Source organism: Sturnira hondurensis, unplaced genomic scaffold, assembly GCF_014824575.4.
Source record: "Sturnira hondurensis isolate 20B ecotype Veracruz unplaced genomic scaffold, ASM1482457v3 Scaffold0007865, whole genome shotgun sequence".
Classification (NCBI taxonomy): domain Eukaryota; kingdom Metazoa; phylum Chordata; class Mammalia; order Chiroptera; family Phyllostomidae; genus Sturnira; species Sturnira hondurensis.
The window spans coordinates 3,068,902-3,095,216 of record NW_028080496.1 but is presented as its reverse complement, the minus strand read 5'-3'; the positions used below and the strand labels follow the sequence as shown (position 1 = coordinate 3,095,216).

Genomic DNA, 26,315 nt, shown 5'->3' with positions numbered 1-26,315 from the left:
CACCAGCAGCACAGACAGCACCCCACCTGACCTCGTTGGGTGGCTTACACATGTGGACAGAAAACGACGGTGCTTTCTCAACCCTCGGGGTAATGTACCCCATGGGAGAAAGAACAAGGAAGCTCCCACACCCAAAGCCATCCGCGCGCCCGACCGGGGACCGGGGACTCGCAGCCCTGCTCTCCCTCCCACTCCCAGCATGCAGTGCGCGCAGTCCAGAGAGCCGGGCGCCCGTCAGTGCTGCTGCCGCGATCTGGGAGGCAAGCTGGGCAGAGCCTCTACGATGCTACGGCCCCGAGTGCCGGCCTCGGAAGTGACTGCGCCTAACTTTCATTTACACTGTGTATGCTTTCCCACTTCCTGTTCTGTTTGTCACCAAGAGGAGAAAGTATTTGGGAAAAGGGGAAAATACCCAAGGGAAAAGAACGCCAAGGCCACACAGAGGAAAAAGCTGATCCTCCATTCGCCGCAGGAAACTACCCCAGGGAGGAGCAGTAAAAGCTCCGTAGGGGCCCCGGGGCAGAGCTCGCCACGGAGGTTCTGGCGTCCAGTGTGGGGACTCTGGCCCAGGAGACCTGCACGGGGCTCAACAACTTCATTTTTAATAGCCAGCCCAGAAGACTCTGCTGCAGGCGGCCTAGGTCACTCTGAGAAACACGGGCACATTGTTAAGAACCCCGAGCAGCAGGCAGATGCGATGGCAGTAAGATCAGAGGAAGGTGAGTAATCGGCCTCCGGAGATAGGAAGGGCAGGCAGAGAAGGCAGTTCAGGGCGGAGCCCTAACATTAAGTAATTAAAGGAAAAGACCGACCGTGTGGGTGTTGATGATTTCACCGATGGAAATGTAGATCACGGGCTTGGTGAGGGTCACGAGATCCGAGTACTCATCCACGTTGAATTTATCCTGCAGCTCTGGGACATCGCAAGCAGTTTGGAAAAACCGCCTGGAGAGAAAAACACGAGAGCCACAGCCCAACGTATGTAAGAAGCTGGCGAACGGACATCCCACAAACCGCTGCAGCAACGCGGCCAAGCAGAAGCCAGTGCAGACATTTGATTCCAAAGCAAAGCTCCGAGTGCCTGCAGCTGGAGGACCTAGGGACTGGCTCTAGGACCCTCCCCCCAGCACCGCCCCGACCCCGTGTTAGCTCCGCCCACAAGAACCGGCCCACCAGCTCTGGAGAGTTGGTAAGGAGCAAGCACTCTGCCTGTGAGTGGTGCTGGGAACCCACACCCACATGTTTAATGTACGGATTACTGAAAGCGCTCTCCAACTCTGCCCTGCTCACAGAGGGGCATGCGCTGAGGCAGAGCCACCGCCTGCACATGCGGTGCCGTCTCTCCCACAGGGACACACTTCCGCACAGCGCCTCCTGGAGTGCGGAGCACGGCGAACACAGGCCCTACCACACGGCAGCCGGGAGAGCGAGGTGTGGCTCGCAGTCCCGACTTTGCCCTCAGCAACAGAAACACATCTGCAGGGCCCTTCCAGTCCCCAAGCCCGCTCCCCTTACCTGAATTTCTGGTAGGACTGGGAAAGGTACTCGTTAATGATGCTTAAGTGAGCATTATCTCCCAGAAACATCTTATTGGAAGCGGCGTGTTGGAGCATCTTGGCGATGGAGCCCAGATTCCGGCGCTGGTCTGTGGTGAGCTGCCCCCCTGCCGACAGGTCGATGATGTCAAAGGCATCGGGGGCGACGATGGCTGGATTCATGTAGCGATAATAAAGCAAGTTGCCGATAATCTGGGAGCAGACGAGAAAGAAAGATGGGTGTTAAAAGCCACCCCACCAAGGAAACCACAGATGATTCTGCAATAGCCAAGAAAACCAGAAAACACAGCCCTGAGAGCAAAACAACGAACACTACCCACACAGGCACACATGCAGGCATGCGCACACACACGGTCTCTCAAGGCCTGAACCCAAGTGGCCAGACGCCCCTTGTCTGGATGCAGAAAGGAAGAAAACGGGAATGGAACTGAAAACCACTGCAGTGAGAGCAGATTCAGAAGGCAAAACTGAGACTCGGAGTCTGGTCCTGAGCACATTTAGGGCACCCTCTGCTCACGCATTGTGGCAGCAAATACGACATGTACACGGTTCACTTTCCTGTGAGCGGGCTTTCCTTCTAAGAAGCTAACAAATACAGTTAAAATAAACCCTTGAACGTGACCTAATTAGCATACGCTGTCCAACCCCCAGCATCCTCATGCTGCACACTCCCCAGGTAGCCAAGGTCATGCGTCTGAAATTAAAGTCACTCAACACACACTCTTCCACAGAAGAATTCAAGGGCAGTCACAGCATCCTCCTGAGAGTATCATTCAAAAAAAATTAATTCACCTGAACAGAAAGTCTAGAATCGAGGCCTCAACTGTAGGAAAGCACAGAACTAGGAGAGAGAAGAAAAAAGCGTTCAGATTAAGAGGGGGGGAAAAAAAGAAAGAAAGAAAGAAGCATAGCCAAGTTGAGACAGTTACCAGCAACAGCCTTAGCAGAAACTGTCCGGCTTGCTCCCATTCACCCGGCCACCAGCAGAGGGAGCAACTGTCCAGCACAAAGACAGGACTCAGAAATTTATCTCAAGACAGGGAAAAGCAATACGAAGACTTGTTGGATGTGGGCCATTCAAACTCTACAGAAACTCAGGGAGGTGTCATTTACGATTTACAGTGGCTTTCAAAATCTCACCACCAATGGTGGGCTACTGCCAGCATCTACGCTTAGGCACCACTGAAAGGTCTGTGGTCAGGCCTGGGTCTGTAACTTTCCCTCCGAGTTCCACCGGAAGGCCAGGCCGGGCCGGAGCCTTACCTTCAGCAGCTCGTCCTCACCGGCATCGGGGAACTTCTCGTGCAGCGAGTCCTTCAGCACTTTGGCGATGAAGCGCATCCCATAGCTGTGAGGCGGACAAACCCGTGAGAAGGGCCGGGGAGCGCGAGCGCAGGGACTCGGGGCTCTGAGGGAGGTCACGGCGGGTGCACTCACGGGATTTTGTCCACAGAACTGATGATGGCCGAGAGGAACTTGTCGGTCACGGCCCGCATGTTCCTGATGGAGTTGTCTAGCCGTGTCTTGACCTCCTCATGGGCCAGAGCCTGCTCAGGAGTCACATCATATGGGAGTTTGCTGGGAAGGCAGAAATGACCCTCATTAATGTCAGCCCGAAAGCCAGATCTGCCTGAGGCAGGACCGTGACCCTGTCTTTCACAAACAGGAAGACACAGAGAGATAGGCAACTGGTCACGTTCCCTGGGCTGGTGAACCGTGGAGCAGCGCTTGACCTCAGGTTTTCAACTGTGAATTGCGTGCCTTGAATTATGTGCCAGGCACTGTGACGGGCACTTGGGATTAAAGGTAAGAGACAGGACTGCTTCCTGAGTCTCCTACTATCTGGCGGGAGAGACAGACAGACAGACAGACATTCATTTCAAACATTTGGTGCCGTAAGTAGGAGGTTGGCCACAGGAGCTGCGGGCCACAGAAGGGGCTTTGCCTTAGGCTGGGGAACCGAGGGAGGCTTCCAGAAGGAAGGGACACTTGAGCTGAGGAACGAGGACGGGGGGCCTTCTGGGAAAGAAGGTCAAACGCAAAGAGGACGAGGCGTAGAAATGAGGGCGGGAAAGGAAGCAGGGCCCTGTGCAGGATGCTAAGCAGTGGGGACCGTCCTAGATGCTGGGCGGGCAGAGCCGAGAAAAGACAGCAGATCTGAGACCGGGGCAGACCGCTCCGGTTCGCCAGGAGGACGGGGAAGGACCGTCAGGGAGGCAGGAGGCAGAAGGCAGGAGGCAGGAGGCAGGAGGCCAGTGCCTCAGCCGGATCAAGCAGTGATGAGGGAGTGAGCAAGCTCGCAGGGGTGGGGGCCAGGGAGACAGAGTGGAGAGACAGTAAAGCAACCCAATTATTGGGCCTGGTAGTCCTGTGGGCGCTGAGGAGGGAGGCAACAGTCACAGGAACTGAAGCCAGACAAACGGACACGACACTCAGAGACAGGGCACCAAGCGAGAAGAAACTGGCAGGAGAACAGCAGGCGTGTGCTAGAACACGGGCCTAGGCTGTACCAGCGAGGGGTGAGGGCGGAGCGAATAGAAAGCCGAACGTCGAAGGCGGGGTCAGTGAGGCCAGAGGGCAGTGCTGATGATCTCAGATGACCTAGGGGGCCTCGGTGCCATCACAGTTCCCAGTAAGAGGGAGCAGACGCAGACGTGGCACACACGTGGGGGAGGAGACAGGGTGGCAGGGTGCCCACGGGGGGCAGAGACTAAACTGACTCGGCCACCAGTCAACCCGTGCCACCAGCCACCAGAAGCTGGAGAGGCAAGGAGCAGAAGGACACCACTCCACTTTTCCCACCACCGCTGATTCCTACGCTCGGGTAGACTGTGACTGCGAGAATCCCACCAAAACCGACAGCAGGGAGAGGCTTGCTGGGAGACAGTCAGGCAGCTGAGCCACACAGTGCGCTCAGGGACGGCAGCGACAGTCAGTCGCTGGTCCGCGGACCACGCCTGGAGCAGCACCGGCAGGGAGAGCCGCCCTCCCACACTCCAGAACGAGGGGAGACCCGCCCTCCCACACTCCAGAACGAGGGGAGACCTGCACAGGCTCGGCTGCTCACACCCACCCTTTGCCTGCCTCCATCCTCGCCCGAGCCGCATCAGCCCGGACACACTCTGGCCCCCTGAACCGCATTTGCCCAGCGCTACTCGTATCTTATCCACACACTTGTGCATCTGATGTGCTGATGCCGGTGGTCAGACCACAGCCCGGCAGAGGATCTCCTGAGTTCTGTGAACTCGGTCCAGCCAGCTCCCGGTGTCCCAGGGCAGCGCATCACTCGGCCCATACCTCCTCTTCGTTTTAGCGAGACAAGGCCCACGCTCAGATCTACTCAAGACTCCCAGCTCCACTGCATCTCTAGTCGTGCCGGGTGCTTTCGGGTCCTGGGCCCTGGCGCCCTCCCTCCACCAGGCAGCACTCAGACATGAAGGCTCTGGGCCCTGCTCTTGGCAGGGCAGGCCCCGTCTCCTCCGTTAGATCTCAGTGAAGTGGAATTTCACCTTCTCAGACACGCTCTCCCTACCCACGATCCAAGTCAGCTCCCTCCTGTCTTGCCCACTCCAGTTCCCTACACAAAGCCCCATGAAAACACTCCTCAACTTCTAACTGCTTTCGTTTCTGTACAACAATAAGCTGCAGAGGGCAGGGGGCTGTATCACTCATGGTTGTGTGACTGTTACATGCACGTGACACGGAGCCTGGCACAGAGAGAGCCTCATGAATACGTGCTGCGCAAGCGAACATACCAGCAGGTCAACGATTTGAAAAGTTTCTTAAGGACCTGGCTGGTGCAGCTCAGTGGATTGAGCGCGGGCCTGCAAACCAGAGGATCACAGTTCGATCCCCAGTCAGGGCACATGCCTGGGTTGCAGGCCAGTTCCCTGCAGGGGACGCACGAGAGGCAACCACACATTGATATTTCTCTCCCTCTCTCCTTCCCTTCCTCTAAAGAGAAATAAATTTTTAAAAATCTTGAAAAAAAAAGGTTTCTTAAGGAAAAACTACTTGAACAGTTATTAGTTTGTAAATCAAAGGTCAACTACTTTTAAAAAGAAAGAAAAAAATATAAAAACAGGACAGAAAGGGTGGTCATGGTTGCCGTACCTCGCCTCTCCCGTCTGAGACTCCATCTGATTGACCCACGATTTGTAAATGTCCACGGGGTCCGTTTTGATGTTGAGAGATTTGTCGTCCATAATCTCCTTCACGACCGGGGCCAGGATCTGTCTCAGGGCGTTCTGGCCCCGCGCGCCACGGTTGAAACTTACAACCATCTTAATGACTGTAGGATTTCCCGTCACAATCTCTTGAATCTGGTCTACTTTTGACCTGTGAAGACATCAGAAGCAAACTCAGTTTACACTAATCACAGAACGTACGAGCTCAGAGGTCCCTCCCTGCTTAACCATCCCATCTCTGGACACAGAAACAGCGGCAGAGAAGGCGCTTGGTCTTCCTCCGGAAAACGTGCCAACCCTCATCTGCACCCAGAGCACATTTCTGCTGCTGCGAACCCCATCATGGGGGCCTGAGCAGCAATTTTATCAGACAGAAGTGTGCAATCTCGGTGTTTAGATCAACTTCTTTAAAAATTGTACTTTAATATAGAAATGGTCCTGAAATTCAGCAAGTGCATTATTTTGGCATCTCCCCAGAAGCAGCACCACTTTATGTTAGTAATTTAACAAGCAGATGCTTCCTTCGTGCATCCCACACAAGCCCTGGCATTGACAGAGACGACCGAGAGGCACGGCCGCTGAGCCCTCCAGCTCCGTCCGAGCCTCCGGCGGCGGGGAGCTCCCCTACTTGATCTCTTCCTGGAGCGCCGTCTTGAAGAGCCGCAGCAGCAGGTACTCCTCCCGCTGGTTGGAGGCGTAGTTGTAGAGGGTAAAGATCACGGAGTCCATGAACTTGGTGGACTTGTTCTGGGGCATCTGAAAAATCAGCTTGGCCAGATAGGTGGGGTTGGTCTGAAATGAGACCAAGGGAGAAGTCATTTCTGGATCGTGTAAAGGCTGGAAGAAACATTCAAGATATTTTTAAGTTGAAGGACTAGAATGCATGTAAGTAAGGACATAAAGAAAATGTAAAGAAAGACAGAAAGACAAGACAGCTCTTTGCTCACTGCTCAGTGGAAATCAGAAATAGCTCCACAGAGATTTGCAGGCAAGGTTTTCTCGCGCAAAGTAATTGGGCTAAATCTGTGGGCGCCGCTCCCGGGAGCCACCTGCCTGCAGTAAGTAGAACAGGTGTTGGTACGCTTCCAGCTTCTCTCGCTTCTCCTTGCTCAGAGCCTTGAGGCCCCCCTTCTGCTTATTGAGCATCATCATATCAGACAGCTGTTCCTTATTCTTTTTGGTCAGTTTTTTACTGTGGGAAACCACATCCTGTAAACAGAAAACAGCAACACGCAAGTCAGAAAGCTCTCGAAGAAGGAGCCCTGGGCCCCCAGGAAAGGCCTTCCGCCACACTGGCGGGTCCCAGCCCACACAAGGGACCCGCCGCCCCGTGCCCCGCTCTCGGGGCACCACTCAGACTCGGTCCTGCTTCCACCGCTCTGTGCAGGCCCTGAACTTGAACCCCTGACCCATAGAAACACCCGCAGAGTCCACAAACCAGCACCTAGGAATCTATCTGAAAAGCGAAGCCTTAAATACAATAAAAGCTACATAGATACTGAGACATTAACTGCCACGTTATTTGTAATAACAAAAACCTGTTAAATAGTTGCAAACCAAAGAGGTCAATTATAGTGCACCTTCTAATGAATTATAATGCTGCCATTAAAAATAACATTTATGACTATGTACCGTATGGAAAACATTTTATCCTTTAATGTTAAGTTAAAATGTAGTATGCAAAATGACTGCGGGGTGGTGGAATTATGGGATGGTTTTTATCTTCTTTTCTCTATTGAAAATTTTGCTATTAGGTCACAGTATTTCATCTCTCGTATAACTTTTGAAAACCTTGAGGCAGTTGCTGAGAAGCAAGCCAGCCTCCACCCGCCCCGCGAATCAGCAGGGGGACCAAAGCGCCCGGCTCTGGACTGTACCTGCAACGTAATTTTGTTCTTCACCAGCAGTCCGATCTTGATATCCATGAGATTGAGGTCATTCTCCAGCTGCTGGTTGGAACGAATGAGGGTGATGACCTCCTCCCGCATCTTCATAAGATCCAGCTCCTCCTGAAAATCCTGGTCACTCTGGTCGAGCAGGTGGACAAATTTCCGCACCACGACCATCGGAGGATCCTCGGCATTGACTGACAGAAAGAAAGCACGTGTCAGACAGAGAACGAAGTTCCCGGGAAAAGTTCTGGGTCCCGAGAAACCGTCTGGAAGAAACAGCCGCAGTCACTGATACTCGCTTATTTCTGGGGCATGCAAAGACAACCACCGCGTGCAGCCCTCTCCGTCATCCTACTGCTACGTTGTGACAAAGCCGCCCGCAGGAGAAGGACCCGGAGGCACCAGCGAGCAAAGGGGGCTAAACCACACGCCGCCCCCCAAGCCTTGCCTGCAGGACAGAAAAGAGATGCGCGGGGAAGACCCAGAACCCGATGCCTCAACTCCTCCTCCGCTGAGCCGCCGCTACTCACTGAGAGTCTTGTAGTCGTCGCGAGCTTTGTTTGCCCGAATGAACGCCTGGATTTTGATAATGTCATTTATCTAAGGCACAAAGAAGGAGAAATTCTTTTGGTCACTCGTTCACCCAAAATACAGCGAAGCAGACTCTCCCGGCACTGGCTGCCAAAAGGCACTCACGTGGTCTCGGAAATACTGCAGGCGGCCCCTGTAGCGCTTTCTAGCTTGGTGCATCCTCGCCAGGGCCTGGAGCTGCGGGGAGAGGGCCCTGGAGTTGCAACGGCCCTTCGCCTCAACCCAGGCTGCGCTCCCACCCCACCCGGGAGACCCTGCCGGCCTGCCGTACCTTCACCACCTCGTCTTTGTGGGAGCGCAGGTACGCCAAACGGTCTTGATAGGCCCTCTTCTGCTTGTATCCTCTCCACTGTGACTGAAACCATCAAATGTGACAGTAGACCCGTTATTTCCAAGGATCAGAGGACGCCGAAAAGGCTCCTCTTGATACACTACATAAGTGCACTTCATGGCGAAGCCTGGACGAGGACCTTGTCCCCCAGCGACGGGAACGCAGGAAGAGGCCGCGCCGCCACCAGCAGCGTGCACTGGCCAACTCCCTGACCCTGCCGGCACTCCCCACCCCTTAGAAATGCCTCCACGTAGCTTCTTGCTGGCTCCGTACAGCAGAGCCGCTGAGGAGGAGAGACGCTGGCACCCCACTCACAGAGGAGCACACGGGCAGAGACAGGCCCGCCACTCCCTGGCAGTGGTGGGGCCGTCGGTCCTCGCTCAGGATTCTTTCTGGGACACTGCGCTACCCCACCAGAAAAGCTGCCCCTGAGCTAACACCTCAGCACGAAAGGCCACAGTAAGCACATTGATTACGGGGGGAAGAGGCGACACTTGTCAGAAGAAGGATGAGACTAAGAAGTCAGAAGGAAAACACACTCAGACGTCCGGTCGTAAGGGCTGCCTGTGTATTCGCCCTGCCCAAGGTGCCCATCTGCTGTCTGTGCGCTAGGCCCTGAAATACCTGAATGCAGGTGATGGCAGGAATTTGCTTCTTCAGGAAATTCATCCTGGACCGGAATTCCTGGCGGACCAGGTAGCCACGGCAGCGGGCCTGCAGCCTGGTGATCAGGCCTTCGTTGGCCAGCCAGAGCTGCTCTCGGTTATAGGCCGCTGTCACCCCGGAGATGGAACTCTGAAAGAGCACGCGGCCACAGGGGAGGACGTGCACAGGTGAGAAGGGACACAGGCTTTGACACGAGGTCGCCCACAGCGCACACACCAGCCCTCACTGCTTTCTCAGCCCCATACTCAACCTCTGAGCAACTGGAATGACTTCAGGCCCGTTTTCCAGGGCCAGGTAGTAGTTCTCACACCCCAACACGCCACAGCCAGAAACCTGACCTTTGACCTCCTACGTACCCACTCATCTAATCTGCCCAACACTGACAGTACCGGGGACCGTGCCTGGGCCATTGTTGACGAGACACGGTAACAGGGGCCAACAAGGGGCTGAGTGCCAAGCCCTGGAAGCCCCTGGCGTGCCGCCGTGGAGGGCACTACAGGGAAACGGCCAGGCTGCATCAGAACATACAGATCACGGCCTACCGCGGTGCAGCTTGGAGTTTGGGCAATAGTCAGAAAAGAGGTTGAAAATGGAAAAATTGGGAGAGCTGAACAGTAGCTGTATTCAATGGGGACTTAGAGCAACTTTTCATTTCTGTTTTCCGGATCATCCAAGTTTTTAATAGGCACACAATGTACCTGACTTAATTCCACAATCCTGATGTGTTTTTAATTTAGGCCTTAGTCCCTCTCCTAAGCACTAGGAAAATAATTACCCTAAAACGGTTGATTAGGCAGCCTTAATTTCGGTCTCAGGCTCCTGACCACACGTCCTGCTCCTCCTCACTAACACCAGCCCTACCACACTTTCTCTCGGCTCCCACTTACGTGAAGAAAATGGTACCTACCTGGATCTCCTCCCGTGCCAGCTGCAGAGAGTTCTGCACGAAGCCTGGGGGTTCGTCCCATCCTCCGTCCTGGGTCTCCAGGTTGTGGTAATAATAGTAGCCACCTTTCACCCAGTGCTTCACCCACTTGCTGTGGTTATCACCTGGCAGACAGGGACAGGAAGGCTACAGAGACCCAGGGCCACACGCCCCCCGCCCCCCCAACGCGTCCGCTGTACGACAGGATGGTCCCTGTGAGGTTTACAGTCTAAATGAAGCCCACTCCACACACCTGTCCTTGGGTCAATGGGGACAAAGGGGCATCCTAGTTCCCCCACATGTTATGGCTTTGGGACGTTGCATTTAACTCACTCCCATCTACGCTACAAAAGGAAAATACCTGCAAAGTCCAACCGTGGAATAAACTTTGACTAGCTTTGTTCCTTCTAAAACCAACGTCTATTACTTTCTGTATCAGAACACTACTTTTTGATTTAAAAAATCTGTAACCATTTTGTCTCTCTAGTTAATAAAAAAAGGCCATATAAGGGGATGACGAATTTTATGTTTGTTCCCCTCCTTTTGCAGATAAACTACTTTTATCTACCTGGAGGCTTAGAAACCACGGGAACTACTGACATCCTATGAAAGATAAACAGTCAAAGATCTCAATCCTTCCAGTATTTTCATAACATTGATCTTTTTAAACATAGTTGCCCAAAGGGGAAAAAGGATACTGTCAAAAATAGGGATGTTATTATTGTGTCCTCATGGTATTTAAATGAAGCCCAAACATCACACTTCTATACACAAGTGTCTTTCCCTACAGATCGACTGTCCCTTGGTCTACATCGGTCCCCTCACACACTCAAGCGCTCGGCTCCAGGGCACACACTCGGGTCCCCGTGGCGCACCTGCCGCCAGCTTTCTCCTCTTGGCTTCAGCCAGGTCGCTCAGGTACGTCTCCCCACACTCGGGGATGACCCCATACAGGCCGACGTCCGGGGACCGCAGGGCACCCAGCGTTCTGCCAACATCATTCCTCTCCACGGCCTTGTTGATGGCGAAGATTCCCAAGGCAACTATCGTGGAAGACAACCGTCACCCAACAGTTTAGGAAGCCCCTCCGCTCACACACAGGTCCACGCAGACGCGCCTCCCGCCCACCTGCTCCCCAACACATCTCCATCTCAGTCCGGCTGAGGGACGGAGGCCTGACCTGGAGCAGCGACCCCCCACCCCGGCCCCAGCCCTCCCCGGAACAGAGACAAAGCCGCTGGTACGTACACCTCTGGGCCTCCTGGGTGTCCTTGTTGGACTGCCAGACCCCACCTTGAATTTCATCCAACCACAGCACAGCCGACTCGTCCTGGGTTTCCTGCAACCAGGAAAAGCAAAGTGACAGTCAGGGCCATGGAGTCAGGGCGCATGTGACAGAGGGGCTTCTGAGACTCAACCAGACACGGAGGCGGTTTCACGCACTCGAGACACGTGGAACAGTCATGTGGGAGAAGCCGGGCCTCAAAAAACTGGTGAAAGGTTACGAGAAACGCCTCAGATAAAGCGGTAAACACACGAAGAGGAATTCAAGTGGTTCTGAGGGCCAAGAGCAGCCAGAAGAGACAGAAGGACCAGACTGGAAGGAGCCCCAGGAAACGTAAGGAAATGCCGCGGAGCGACTAGCGGACCGCCAGCTGACCCGCACAGACACCGGTGGATGTGCACGAGGAAGAGCACAGACGCAAGGGAGTCCCAGTCACTAGACAAATAAGGACAGTAACAAAGACAGCAACAGATGCAGAGGAGGAGGAGGAGGCTGACTTCGGGCTGCCCTGTGAAAACGCCCAGTTGCACAAACTACATGACGTGCACAGAGAGGAGGACGCGTGGTCCAAACAAGGGGAACAGCAGGTAGCAGAAATTTTCCAAACTGAGCGTGGCAGACAGAGACTTGTGTCAGCTGTTTTAAATGTGTTCAAAGAAGCAAAGGATGTAAGAACAAGGTCTTGCCAGAGAGCCATCAACACAGAAACAGGAATCCTGTTTTGAAAGGATGGATCAAATGAAATTTTGGAGTTGTAAAGGACGGAAACTGAAGTGAAAAAATCCCGAGAGGGACACAGCAGACGTGAGCAAGCTGAAGTGGTCCAGCCTGAGGAATGGTGAGGAAAGAATGAACGAAGCCCCAGAGACCTGTGACACCATCAGTAACATAGACACAGGCACGATGGGACTCCCAGAAGTCAAGAGAGAGGGAGGCAGGAAGGTGACTTGAAGAGAATTTGAAAAGACCTACAATAAATACAGAGATGGAATAATAATCAAAACATCTCCTACAGAAAAAGAAAACCAAAACCCCAGGACCACAGGCTTCACTGGTGAATTCTACCAGACATCTGGAAGGGAGTTCAGACCAGTCCTTTACGATGCTTCCAAAACACAGAGGACAAAGGGAAACGCCCCAATCCACTCCGTGAGGCCAGCAGTCCCCCGACACCAAACCAGACACAACGAGAACTACAGACCAACTTGAAGACCTTTCGCTGCTGGCTAAATTTGGAGCTCACATGATTATTTTTAAAACCACTTCCAAGATGGCTCAGAGAAACCTAGAGGCCAAGAACCCTAGAAACCGAGGCCTTAAAGAAGGCAACCCCAGCTACCAAGTGGCCCACCCTGGCAGTGCGAGGCGAATCTCCCGCTCACTGCCCCTTCCTGAGCCTGTGAGGGACCCTGAGGTGTTCCATGGCGACAAGGGACACTTCCAGCCCCAGTCACGTCCTCTAGCAGCTCAACTCCCACAACCCACCAAAAGGAGCCGGCGGCCAGAGCGGGAGCGTGGGCAGGTACCCACTTACACTCTCCATCCCTTTCCTTTTCTAGATACGGGACCAGGCCGAGTCCGTTCGCCCAAAGCCTGCTCCCCGGTCCATCACACTGAGGACTCCAGAGAGACTTATACGGCAGCAGCAGCAAACCCTGCCACTGGGGGCCTCGGCGGGGCCTCGGCAGAGTCACGGCCACCAGGCACTCCCCCTCCCCCCTATCTGAGGCTCTGAGTCAGCACAAAGAGTATAAATCTTAGGAATCTATGCTTCTAAAATGACCTTTTCAAGTGCTCTGATGATCAGCCAAGTTTGGGGAGCACTGAGCCCACTGATGCAAGCGCGGTTCCCAGAGACAGAAACCTCCGCTGACAGCTTCTCCACAGCCGCGTGCCTCTCCCCGACCCAGGTGGGTCAGCTCATCCCTCCGGCAAGTTCCCAGCCACAGAACAGGAGCTGTGAGCCCACCCCCACCAGAGGGCGGGCAGCCCGCACAAGCCCCTTCGGCGAGGGCCAGTACAATGTCAACGACTCTGATGACAACGGAACTGAAGGAGATTTGTCACCCTTCTTGCCCACGACTCCTCCACCTGCACCGTGGGTGTCGGTGCCTTGAACATAGAAACCCTGGCCTGTGCGTCTGCCTTTGGATTCCCAGAAAGAGACCAACCCCTGAATTAAGAATTTCTTTCAGTGCCTCTTCTTGCTACAAGAACCTCACTATAGGGCTCTTTTAAGTATATTTAAAACAAAAAAACCCCACTGCATTCCTCCCTATCTAATTGCTGTTAGTTAGGAAGGACTTAAAAGCAGATTAATCATAATTAGAAAAACAGAGGTATTTACCCTTTCACCACACAACTAACACCTGAGGGCCTACTACAGACAAACTAACTTCCGACTCAGCAACAGCATTAAAAAAAGGTATAAATCTTGTCCATTTCCCCAGCAAACTCCCCGAGAGGCAAAACACGCCCCTCAGAGATGGCTGGGAGCTGCCACGGCACGTTCACAGCGGCACTTGCCCCACAGCCAGCAAGTGGGAACCACCCGTGTGTCCCTCAACTCATGAACGGGACGGCATTCCACGCGAGGGAATGTTCTGTAATAATAAAAAGAGACGAGGTAGGGACACCTGCTGCAACTTGGGCGAAGCAAGCCCAGGGACAAGCGCCGGTCTCATAGGGCCACGTACTGCACGAACGTACATCTGCACAGAATATCTCCGGGCCGGCAGAGGCGGCAGACCAGGGCAGCCTGGGGCGGCAGGGACTGAGGGCACTGAGTGGAGACAGCCTCGGGCACCAGGCTGCTCCCGGGGCTGACGGACACGTTCTCAAAATGACTGTTGATTATTTTTAGGCACTTAGATGTTTTAGTTATTTGGATATTTAGATACTATTGGTGGCACAATTCTGTAAATAGACTAAAAATCACTGAATTGTACACTTTCAAACGGTCACTTGTATTGTGTGAATACCTCAATAAACCTGTTACAAATTTTTTTTTTGCAAAATCACCTACTAAAGCTTATATGTATTACATTATATTTCAGATATGTATTCCCTAAGACCTACACATTCCCCTTCTAAATGTATATCTACTAGAAATGCATGTATATTTTCCCAAAGACGTGCACTACAATATCCACAGAAGCTCTATTTTCAATAGCCAAAAAGTGGGAAACAACCAAAATTTCACCAATACTAGAACATACAGTCACGCAATGGAACAGCATAAGGCAATGACAAAGAAAGGACAACCACACAGGCAAATCCCATCCACATGAATGTCAGGCGGAAACAGCCAGACACACAAGAGCACGTGATGTGCAACCTCATTTACACGCAGGTCAAAGAGGCAGAAATCAGCTGTGGTGTCAGAACCAGGATGGTGGTTACTGACAGGGTGGATGGGGTTTCTGAGGATGGTAGGGTGTAGGAGAAGGGTTCTATTAAATGCTGTACTATTGATGCTTTTGTTTTAACTTTAAAAAGAATGTACTGACTTGAGAGAGAGAGAGAGAGAGAGAGATGTGGATTTGCTGTCCCATGTATTCATGCATGGTTGATTCTTGTATGTGTCCTGACCGGGGACGGAACCCACTACCCTGGAGGGTCAGGACGACGCCATAACCAGCTGAGCTACCCAGTCAGGGCAACGGTGAATGCTTTTTATAATCTGCATACCAATTGCACAGGGTCAAGCATTTTTGAATCTTCTATTTCAATGCAGAATTTACTTAGAGACATGGAGATGTGTCGACAACAATAACAACAAAAATAAAATGTGTAAAAAAAGAGAAGCTTCTAGAAGGCGAAGCGCTGAACTCCAGGGTGCTCCAGAAGAGTCGCTGAGCAACTCAGGGGAGACGCCCCCGTGTCTCGGAGCTCCGTGCTTCTGAGCACAGAGTGCACCCTGGTCACGCCACTCACCTGGGCTTTCTCCCTCTTTGCTCGGATCAGCGTGTCTTGGTAGTGCTGGGCCACCTCTGCCAGGACGCCCTCCAGCTTGGCGGCGGGGATCTGCAGGGCCTGCAAGGTCTTCTGGGCGTCACCTTCATCCAGAGCTTCGTTAATTAAGCCGATGGCTAAAATCCCTAGAGGTGAGGAAACAAAGGTCGCTGGTTTCACTGAGAAATGCTCTAAGCAAATGAACCTTTACACATGCAAAGCAAGCATAAATCCCCCCACAAGCATGGCCACGACTCAAACCACAATTTGTCATCCGTAATTTGAGCAGCACTGGCTTTCCAAAACTTAGCGTTTGCTTCATTGGAAGTACACGCCCTTATGCCCGTATTCCCACGGAAGCTCAGGTCCTCCGGTTGTGGTTGCAACGGCTCTACCCTAAACGTGCGAACGTCCTGGCGAAACTGGCTTTACGGTACTCTTTCCAGACACACATCCCCGTGTAACCAAACCATTCCTGACTCACAAAGAGTCAGAATTCAAGGGATCGTAAAGAGTCACCTAATTCAGCATTATCCTGGGGAAAAAGATGAGGCTTAGGGATCTCCCTCCGCAGACGAGTGGCAGATGGAGGACCCAGCGCAGGCTCCCAGCTCTAAGGCAAGGCTCTCTCCACTGAGCTGGCTGAAAGCTTCTCACAGGGCACATAAACTACACTACAAACATTTCATTCCCTGGCATCCTGGTCAGCTGTGCTACCCAAGTAAGGACTCCATTGTGCAGTAAAACTTTGGCTGGTCTTGGTCTCTGGTTCCTGGGAAAGAGCCTCTAAACCCCTAAAACTTCCTGGTGAGAGGGTAACGCTGTCACTCATGGTGGGACCCTCGGCAGGGCCAGGGTGGGGCTGGCCACACCTCGGCGACCTGCCAGTGACTGGAAGCCTGGGGCTCTGAGCCATGTGCCCCATCTCCAGGGAGGGGAGATGGTCTGGAAATCAAGTTCAATCACATGGCCAGTGACACAATCAATCATTCGTGTGTAACGATGCCCCAATAATAACTCTGGATACCCCAGGTCAGGCGAGCTCCCCTGGCTGTGCTACACGTGGTCGTGCGGGAAGATGGCACGGCCTAAGCGCATCCTACCAGACATGGTGGCACTGGGCGAGGACACCCTGTGGATCTCTTCCTTGGGCTGGTCCCGGTTCCTACCCTTCACAATAAAACTACAACCATAGCACTTTCCTGAGTTCTGCGAGCCAGTCTAGGAAAGCACTGAACCTGAGTGGGGAGAGGACACGCTGAATTTACAGCGTGTTGTGCAGAAGGGGGATGGCCCGAGAGCTCCGGCGCTCCCAGCTGACGTCTGAAGTGGCAGGAGTCCTGCGAGCACCTGTGCGACGTGACCTGACTCCAGGCGGTTACTGTCAGAAAGCCCTGACGTGGCAGCATTTAAATGTAAAGGGTCATGTTCAAGACACCTCCCCAGAATTTTGGTCATTACCTGCACACCTATTATAGCAGTTGCCTGGTGTGGTGGAAATGATGGCCAACCTTGGCTTTCTGAGTTTTAGATATCTACATTTCAATTTCCAAAGCTCCTCCCAGGAGTAGTGAGTGTCTAGAACCAGCCCCTGGAATCCCACCAGCTCCCCCCGACACGCTGGCGGGTGGGAGTGGGCCACTCACTCTCGTGCTCCTCCTGCACCACCAGATTCACGTGGTCCACGCAGGCCTGGATGTCGTTCCACGTAACGAATTCGTTGTTCTCCGCGTGTGCCTGAGCTTTCNCTTTCTGAGTTTTAGATATCTACATTTCAATTTCCAACGCTCCTCCCAGGAGTAGCGAGTGTCTAGAACCAGCCCCTGGAATCCCACCAGCTCCCCCCGACACGCTGGCGGGTGGGAGTGGGCCACTCACTCTCGTGCTCCTCCTGCACCACCAGATTCACGTGGTCCACGCAGGCCTGGATGTCGTTCCACGTAACGAATTCGTTGTTCTCCGCGTGTGCCTGAGCTTTCAGCTTCACCAGCTCATCGAGATACCTGCCCCAGCAAAACAGACAGTGAGGCGCAACATGAGAACAGGGACCTTCGGGGCGACTGCGGGGGCAGGACGGAGAAGACTGGAGGCAAGAACCCAGGAACCCAGACGGCCGAAGTATTCCCTCCCCAGTTTGTTATTTTCTAGAGGCCAGCGTTGGGACTGAGAAGTTACCGCAAAAAAACTGTGAAAATCTAAGGTTATCCCCTATTCTCAACAGCCTCTAAATTCCAGGTAAAACCAATGCTAGAATCAGAGAGGCATCAGCTCAAGAACCAGTTCCTCCGAAGACGAGAAGGTGGGCCATGGGCCAGCCAGGAGACGCGGGCGGAACGGCAGATGAACACGTCGTCACTCAGCGGCTCTTAACAAAAGTACTGATTTCGGCAAGAATCATCAATTGGGGTTAAAAATAATAAGTCAGTGGGTGATTAATGGGGAACTGGACATTCTGATGGGACAAAAGGTGCAAAAAGAGATTATGGTCTGGCGAGGGATAAGCACAGACAGATAGCTGTGGGCGGGATAAGCAGGCTCCCTAAATCCAAGGACCAATCTTACTGTTGTTAATGGCAGACAGATTTCATTTGAGTCTTGATGAGAAAACATGAGCTACACATCAACATAAATGTTCAATGAATCTTTTAAAGCCTTTGAACCTAATTTCCAGTTTACAGGAATAAGACAAGCATTAGGAAACAACCAGAGCCAGGAGATGGGACATTCTGTGGGCCAAGAGACCCTATCTCTTTACCAAAGATACCAAAGGGACCCAGCAGACAGACGATACGCCTGGCCCCAGACGGGCCCTGTCTGATCAAAGCAGCCGGGGAGCCCTGGAACAGTGGGGAGGCACGGAGCCGGGCCAGGTGCAGAGGACGCTGCAGCAGCATCTCTATGTTCGCCAGGGCATGAAACAGGGTCCTCTGGCCACGCACGCAGCTCAAGTCCTCACTGTTTAGATACACGTTCCTCTGTATGTCAGAGTGGAATGACACGGTACCTGTTAATTTGCTATAATCCTTCAAGATAAAAAAGTAGCCCTGGCTGGTGTAACTCAGTGGATTGAGCGCAGGCCTACGAACCACAGGATCGCGGTTCAATTCCCAGTCAGGGCGCATGCCTGGGTTGCAGGCCAGGTTCCCAGCAGGGAACGCACAAAAAACAACCATACATTGATATTTCTCTCCTCTCCTTCCCTTCCCCTCTGGAGATAAATTAAAAAAAAAAAAAAGTAACAACCTGGCTGGTATAGCTCAGTGGATTGAGCGCAGGCTGCGAACCAGAGTGTCACTGGTTCGATTACCAGTCAGGACACATGCCTGGGCTACAGGCCAAGTCCCCACTTGGGGGCACACAAGAGGCAACCACACATTGATGTTTCTCTCCTTCCCTTCCTCTATCTAAACATGAATAAAAATGAAATCTCTTTTAAAACGTATAAAATGAATCCAAATAGAGGAAAGAGATGACCCCAAGAGAGTTGCAGTGCCCATGCAGAAAGGAGAGCTGACACATGAGGAAGGGGACAGTCACCCGGGCCCTGGCCCTCGGGGCACCCACCTCTGACAGTTCTCCTCCTCAATGTTGGTCAGGCCCGTGACCGAGCTGCTCAGCTGCTTCCACACAGTGTTCATGTCCCCTGACTCCAGCGCCCTGTTGATGAGGGCCACCGACGACAACATCTCCACCGCGACGGAGAGCTCGGGGTGCGTGAGGCTATGCTGGACACACAGGGACGGGGACCACAGTGAGGGGAGCCATTCGGGCGCAACATGGAGGTCGGACATCAGGGAAACCACAAGGCGCCTACGTTTCCGGCTAAAGGACCCGGTGCCCCGATCACCCCTCCCAGTGGGTGTTCAGCCCCCTCCTGCCACGTCGCGTCCCCGCCAGGAGGGCCCCGAAGGCTCACTTCAGGGCTCTGCTGCTGCAGCGTGGCCAGCTCCTTCTGGTACAGGTCGGCAGCGAAGGGGTACACCTGGGGCAGCTGAGCTTCGGGATTCATCAGCTCCAGGACGGTCTTCTCGGCAACACCCTTCTGGATGGCAGCATTGATTGCCGCCACGGCTGCCAGCCCTGGCCGGGAATGGGTCAGAGACATGGTTGGCTGAGCCGGTGAGGGGAAGGAGCCGCCGGCCGTCCCAAGGACACAGTTATACCCTGTGCGTATACTGTTAGCCATGCCGCCCGCAGTGCGGGCTTCATGTGTGAGGGTGAGGGGCGCGGTATGCAGCCTGCAGCGCAACAAAACTGTTTAAAGAGGCCTCCTCCTGTCCTCTCCTGAACCTTCTCTCCTCTCCAAATCAGCCACAGCCGCCCTGCTCTCTGCCCGGACACCTCTTCCCTCCCCTACAGCTGGCAAAGAAGGCAGCAGCCTCTTCAGCCGCCGTCCAGAGCTTCCCAGTCTTCTCGAGCCTTTGCCTCAGACAACCCAGCGCAAAACATCTCCGGAAACTGTATTCTAACCGCTGTCCCTTCTACACACCGTCGAGCTCTGGGCCCTCCGCTCACACTTGCTTTCCCTGTTGCTCTATATTAAGAACATCCTTCTCTCTCCTCTTTCACCAACCAAACCTCACCGACCACTCCCTGACGTCTTGCCGGCTCCAGATGTTTCCCTAACCACACAAGGCTTCCTGGCTGACGGGAGCCACTGGCAGGAGGAGCCCCAGCGCCAAAGGTGCCTGCTGGTGCATTCTGGTGACAGGTGACAGGCTCCAATCTCAGACCCCGGTTACATGAAGCCACTCGCCTCCCCTCCTCGGTATTCCCGACACCCGGCTGGGGACCCGTACTTCTCTGATACTGCTGGGCGGCACCGTTGGCAACATCCACAGCGGCCTGGAGGTCCTCCTTCTGCAGGGGCTCGGCCTGCCCGCCCTGAGGGAAGCAAGCGGCGCGTGCATCAAGCTAACTCCCGCCTGTCTCGGGGCACGAAGGTCTGCAGCCTCCACAGCTGTCACTCAAGACAGAAGGCCACGGGCGGAAGCGGCAGCCCTGGCCACGTCCGGGGTGCAGGGACCTTCTGGACACCAGCCCATTTAAAGAAGTGTCTTGAGAGAGGCATCGAAATGGCGTGAGGTAAACTGTTTGCAGGATCACTAGCACAGGATGCCACTCACTCTGGCCCCTACAGGCTGGGAATTAGTAACATGTATACTTGCCCCTATTTAGACAAAAAAGCCCCTCGTATTTGCTCTGAACAATCCCACACCGTCTACTCCCGCACGGGGAGGACCACCCCGTGTCGGCCAGAGGGCACCAGCGAGGGCCTGGTTTTTAACAGGGAAAACCCTGAAGTGCGAATGTAAAACGCTCAGGCCTCCTCCAAAGGCCTTTGATGCGGAGTGGTTAGACCGGGGGTGCATTATCTATTTTAAAAGAGGACAGAGCTGAAGACCATGATACCAGGCCTCCTAAGTAACCGACAGTGTGTGATTTGAATGGATGTGGACAAACCCTTGCAGGCGGGACCCGGGGTCTCTTCACCTGTCGCTTCTGCTGTCGGTCGCTCAGGAGCTGCTTGAGGTACCAGTCGCTGTTCTTCTCCTGCAGGCCTCGAAGGCCCAGCGCGGGCGACTGCAGGACCCTGAACAAGCCCAGGGCGGACCCCTTATCCAAAGCCAGGTCCACGTTTGCTAGCGCAGAAAACGCTGAGGAGGAACAGGGCAAGTAGGGAAGAAAACATGGTGGTCAGGCTATAACCTAGGATACGGCTCCTTCCCCAGCCAAACCAGCTCAGACCAGGGGACGGAATGCGGGCAGCCTTTGCCGCGGACTGCCACAGAAGCCTAAGACCTGGGGACCGTAAAGGAACCTTCAAGCCATCAGGTCCCCAGGGGCCCCTGCCAGGCTCGTCACCAGATGTGACAGATTCCTGGGCCATGCCCAGGCCCACCGAAGAGCTTGCTGATGTAGACAGCCGGGCCCCAATACGGGAGCCAAGTACGAGGCACCAATCTAGACCAGTATGCACCCGAACTCCTTCTAAGATGCCAGGTTGTTGTCTAGATTAAACTACTCACTGAGAGCGCGTGTCTCCCACAGAAATGTATCCCACCTCCGGACAATTCTATTTCATAGCACTACTCGGGGGGATGATGAGAGTGGGGGGCGGGGTCTAGACTTTGAGTGGTGAGCACACAGTAGAGTGTACAGATGCCGTGTTATAACGTTGTACTCCTGAAACTTATACTATGTTATTAATCAGTTATTACCCCAATACATTTAATTAGGACATTTAAAAACTAAAAAATTATTGACGCTCTCACCCTGGAGTGACACCTGAACACAGCCAGGTCTACCCGTCACAGTCCACTCCAGACCGGAGCGCCTCCGTGCCCTCAACCCCTTCTCACATGGCAGCATGCCACCCCCGCCACGGTCCTGACATGTCCCGAACACACCTCACCAACAGTGGTCAGGGCCACCAAGGTGGTCCGGCTCTGGCTAATGCCAGGTACTGTCTACACCCTCTTGACAGTGCCTGTCTCTACCCTGAGGTCACACACACAGGACTTTAATATACTGTCTGAGGGATAAGAACTGGGAATTGAACCCACAACCCTTAGGTGCACAGGACGATGCTCCAAGCAACTGAGCCACCTGGCCAGGGTTGAAATCAAATACGGTTTTGAGTTCTTTTCCACTCCAGACCCAGACTCTTAATGAGTCGTGAAATGAACAGAATGAATATAGGAGACATTTAGGCCAGTGAGTTTCTACAGTCACATGCATAAAATTCTGCATAAAAAGGGGACTAAATGGTAAAGGAGGAAAATACAATAAAGACCAAAAAATCCTGCACAAAGAAGTCCACGGGCTAGGGACCTGCATGTGGCCTGTCAGGTCAGAAGGAACCAATGCAGGCCCTTCAGCAGAAGGGGGACAAAATGAAAATGATGCTTTCAAGAAATTAATTTCTCAAAAGTATTTAACACACATATACAGAAATCACCATGAGCAGTACAATCTCATTTTCGTTTAACACGCTCTCAAAGGTTATGCACAAGAAACCAGTGGCCGTCATTTCCAGGTGACAGGGGTCTGACATCTCTGTTTATTCTTTACCTCTGGGTAATTTGCACTAGTCTTCAAAAGAAAAGAAAAGCTATTACACCACTTTAACAACAGAAAAATAAAATACCTGTTAAGAGTTTTTTAAGGTGTGTAACAGGGTGATACAGTGAAACCAGCCAAACAGACCAGCCTGAAGCTTCAGCCCAGCTGGCGGGCGGGCGGGCGGGCGGGCGGAGGGAGGGCTGCCTGTGGCCCCGGGCACGGCCCAGGGACCTCTGAGCGCCAAACAGTCAAACAGAGGGACACTCCATGGTTCTGTGTTACCCGCTTAGGTGCCTGACGCGGGGCCATACTTACTGTTCACTTTGTTTATATTGCCTTGGATTTCAGCTTGAGTGAGCAGCTCCTCATAAACGTCCCTTTCTCTCTCTGAGTTGTCTGTCTGGAAATGAATTGACAGTGTGACTGGATTAGCTCGGGTCTCTAAGGAGACTCTGGAGACACGCGTGAGCGTCCCCCTACTGTAACAGAACCGAGAGCGAGTGAAGGGGTGGCTTAAAACCCTGAGTCAAGCCCTAGCTGGCGTAGCTCAGTAGATAGAGCACGGGCCTGCAAACCAAAGGATTGCAGTTCGATTCCCAGTCAGGGCACGTGCCTGGGTTGCAGGCCAGTTCCCAGCAGGGGACTCACGAGAAGCAACCATACAGTGATATTTCTCTCCTTCCCTTCCTCTCTAAAAATAAATAAATACAATCTTAAACCCTGAGTCAAGAACAAAGTGCTGCACGGTCATAACTGAGACAAAAACCTAGGTCTGCTTCTGAAGGACAAGCCCCGGGCTCTCCCAGCGCTGGGCGGCGCCGGCAGGCCCTGCCCAGCCTCCCACTGGGCAGAACTGCACCTGGGGACCAGCTCTCAGAGCCTCTCGCTGGTCTGCATAAAATTGAAGGAGAAAGTAGTAGAAATCACAGTGCAATCTACAGCCAAAAGTTACACAGCACACCCTGTGTAACTCCACTTAATTTATATGAATTTCTCGAAAAAGAAAACTACACCGACAAAAACAGATGAGTAGATGACTGGGCTCAGGGACTGTGAAGGGGGGACGGACTGCGAATGGGGGGCCTGGGAACTCCGGGGACAATGGTCACGGAACCACGTGCACTTGTCAGAACTCCTCAAACCACACACTTAATTAAAGGGGCGAATGTTTGTGTAAATAAACAACAGAGGTTCCATTCTTACCCTGTTTTTAGCATTTGTCATCTTGTCGTGCTTGGCCTGGTAGAGGACATCCTGGTAAGTGGGCGCCAAGGACTCGTCGAGATTCACGAGCATGGCGTTGGGGTTCTTCAAGGCGGTGAATGTGTCGGCGGGAACCCTGCGGTCCACGGCCTCGTTGATGGCGATCACGGCGGCATGCACTGAAAACAAATTCAACACACAGACGCTGAGGCTACACAGAGTAAAGGGTACGGTTCCCACACACAGAAAAGCCACACTGCGGCACACTATTCCGGAGAGGGGCCAGTCTCCAAAGCGCAGCAGCAGCAGTGGGGGCGGGAGGAGAGGCTGCCTGGGGCCTGGAGGCCTCGGCCCCTCCTCAGCACACACAAAGCCGCCGCTCCGTATTCCGGATGCCGGGTTTGCAGACTCACAGGGAAACGGTCATCAGAGAGCCCTGCAAGGAGCATTCGTTATGGAAATGCTCACCCCCCTCATCTTCATGTAAATGCCATAAAAAGAAATCATCTCAGAGACACTGAACTGTAGAACTCACTTTCTAAGTGTTTGAATTGTAATCAAAATCAATCACTTGTTTCCAAGTAACTACGGCATAAAAGATCACAGCAGTGTTTAAAACTAGATGTGCTGTCCAAGGTCATCATTAGAGTATTAATTACTGGGAGCGGAAGCAATGACCCTGTTGGAACCCCCCAAATTTCTCTCTTACGTGCAGCTTCATCCACTGAGAGTTCGTTGGCCAGGATGCCCCCGATCTTGCTGAAGGCGGGCATCTGGATCCCGTACTTCTCCAGCTCGATCTTCATGTTGTTGATTTCTTCCTCTACAGGAAGAAATGAGACCAAGGTAAGCACCTTCCCCAACTCAGAGAGGGAAGGAGATTCCTCAGCTACAAAAACTGGATAAAATGGCACCTACCCCTTAGGGCTGTTAAAAGGATGTACCGAGCCAGCCCACCCAAAGCCCTGACACAGTACCTGGCACATAACATGCGCTCGCTAGGCCTTCATGATTACTGATGCTTGCAGGGGCCTCAAAAATAACTATGGCAAGAGAAGAGCCCCCCAGAAACTTGGCTCTCAAAACAGCTACCTACGGCGCTCCCCACAGTGAGTGTATGAAAGGAGCGGCATCACAGGAAGCTCAGCGAGAAGCCAATGCCAAGCCATGGGCTACCTCGGTCTTCAGCACCCAAACCACTAGCTACGATTTCATTTCTACGGCAGGAAACCAACTGATACGGAAAACAACGGGTCAGGCCAGTCCCTTCCCCGAGGCCTGCTGCACAACGGCCCTGGCAGGAAAAACAGCACAGATGAAAAGTTGTATTACCATTTTTACAGCTCCCAGGCCTATAAAATATCGCCAGTGAGAAACATCTGGCTCTGTCTCACCCCCCACCAGTACCGCCATTGTCCTTTCCCCACACAAGCCCCCAACTCTTCAAGCATCTGACTACAGCAAATACTCAGAGCAAGCTGAATAAACCAAGTTTTAATATTAAATAAGCTAAATTTGCCCTGGCTGGTGTAGCTCAGTGGATTGAGCGTGGGCCTGCGAACCACATGATCGCGGTTCGATTCCCAGTCAGGGCACATGCCTGGGTTGCAGGCCAGTTCCCAGCAGGGGACGCATGAGAAGCAACCATACATTGATACTTCTCTCCTTCTCTCCTTCCCTTCCCTTCTAAAGATAAATAAATAACATCTTAAATAAATAAATAAACAAGTAAATAAGCTAAATTTTCGCCCTGGCCAGGTAGCTCAGTTGGTTAAACCGTTGTCCCCATATGCCAAGGTCGTGGGTTTGACACTGGTGGGGACACATATAAGAAGCAAACCATGAGTGCCTGAATAAGTGGGACAGCCCACTGATCTGTCTGTCTCCCTCTATCTTTTCCTTCCCATATCTCTCTGAAATCAGTTTTAAAACATAAGCTCAATTTTTAAATGCGCGTACATTTTTTTTTAAATTACAAAATTATCATCTTTGCCACACCTCACCCCCCCCCCCACTTTGCCCACAACGGCTGCTCTCTGTCAGGGACAGGGAGGGGCTGCCATAGGGTTTTTTCACACGAACATTTAACCGTACATGTTCCTTTACACACTACATGTTAGCATCGTTCCCAATGCAGGTGTAAGAAAACTGAGACTCACTAACCACACCCTCTGTAGAACGGACAGAATAGAGCCTGGAACTCCAAGTTCAGTGTTCTTTCCCCCACCCCAGAGAAGCGNTCTGTCAGAGACAGGGAGGGGCTGCCACAGTGTTTTTTCACACGAACATTTAACCGTACATGTTCCTTTACACACTACATGTTAGCATCGTTCCCAATGCAGGTGTAAGAAAACTGAGACTCACTAACCACACCCTCTGTAGAACGGACAGAATAGAGCCTGGAACTCCAAGTTCAGTGTTCTTTCCCCCACCCCAGAGAAGCGAGTTATTTACACTTCTTCCACCTCTGTTGCCATGGTATTTTTCAAGCACTATGTCACTAAGATTGACTTTGTTGACTCTCCAGGCTATTTCCACATAAGCCAAGTACTTCCTGCCGGGCTTGTGACTCCTTACCAGTGAAGTCCACCTTTCCATACAGGTCTTGAATCTGAGGGGCCAGGCCTAGTTTGAACAGGTACAAACTAGAAGACAAAACA

The 26,315-nt window shown here is 52.9% G+C and overlaps 1 protein-coding gene across 3 annotated transcripts in view; it reads right to left on the bottom strand.

The window, feature by feature from the left end:
* The window catches only part of IQGAP1 (IQ motif containing GTPase activating protein 1), a 76,793-nt gene that overhangs the window by 12,514 nt on the left and 37,964 nt on the right, over positions 1–26,315 (bottom strand). For 2 of the 3 annotated variants that reach the window (XM_037053558.1, XM_037053561.1), the window contains 25 exons: positions 26,233–26,300; positions 24,365–24,478; positions 23,656–23,834; positions 22,768–22,852; positions 20,881–21,044; positions 20,187–20,271; positions 19,304–19,467; positions 18,952–19,112; positions 17,266–17,390; positions 15,370–15,533; positions 11,397–11,487; positions 11,024–11,191; positions 10,131–10,273; positions 9,182–9,352; positions 8,498–8,581; positions 8,332–8,403; positions 8,166–8,235; positions 7,621–7,829; positions 6,797–6,952; positions 6,372–6,535; positions 5,670–5,894; positions 2,994–3,134; positions 2,820–2,904; positions 1,516–1,748; positions 813–945 (listed from right to left, as the gene is read on the bottom strand). In XM_037053558.1, coding sequence (XP_036909453.1) covers positions 813–945; positions 1,516–1,748; positions 2,820–2,904; positions 2,994–3,134; positions 5,670–5,894; positions 6,372–6,535; positions 6,797–6,952; positions 7,621–7,829; positions 8,166–8,235; positions 8,332–8,403; positions 8,498–8,581; positions 9,182–9,352; positions 10,131–10,273; positions 11,024–11,191; positions 11,397–11,487; positions 15,370–15,533; positions 17,266–17,390; positions 18,952–19,112; positions 19,304–19,467; positions 20,187–20,271; positions 20,881–21,044; positions 22,768–22,852; positions 23,656–23,834; positions 24,365–24,478; positions 26,233–26,300 — 3,454 coding nt within the window. Of the gene's footprint in view, positions 1–812; positions 946–1,515; positions 1,749–2,819; positions 2,905–2,993; positions 3,135–5,669; positions 5,895–6,371; positions 6,536–6,796; positions 6,953–7,620; positions 7,830–8,165; positions 8,236–8,331; positions 8,404–8,497; positions 8,582–9,181; positions 9,353–10,130; positions 10,274–11,023; positions 11,192–11,396; positions 11,488–15,369; positions 15,534–17,033; positions 17,125–17,265; positions 17,391–18,951; positions 19,113–19,303; positions 19,468–20,186; positions 20,272–20,880; positions 21,045–22,767; positions 22,853–23,655; positions 23,835–24,364; positions 24,479–26,232; positions 26,301–26,315 lie in introns of all 3 variants that reach the window. The other variant, XM_037053560.1, reaches the window with a different exon arrangement.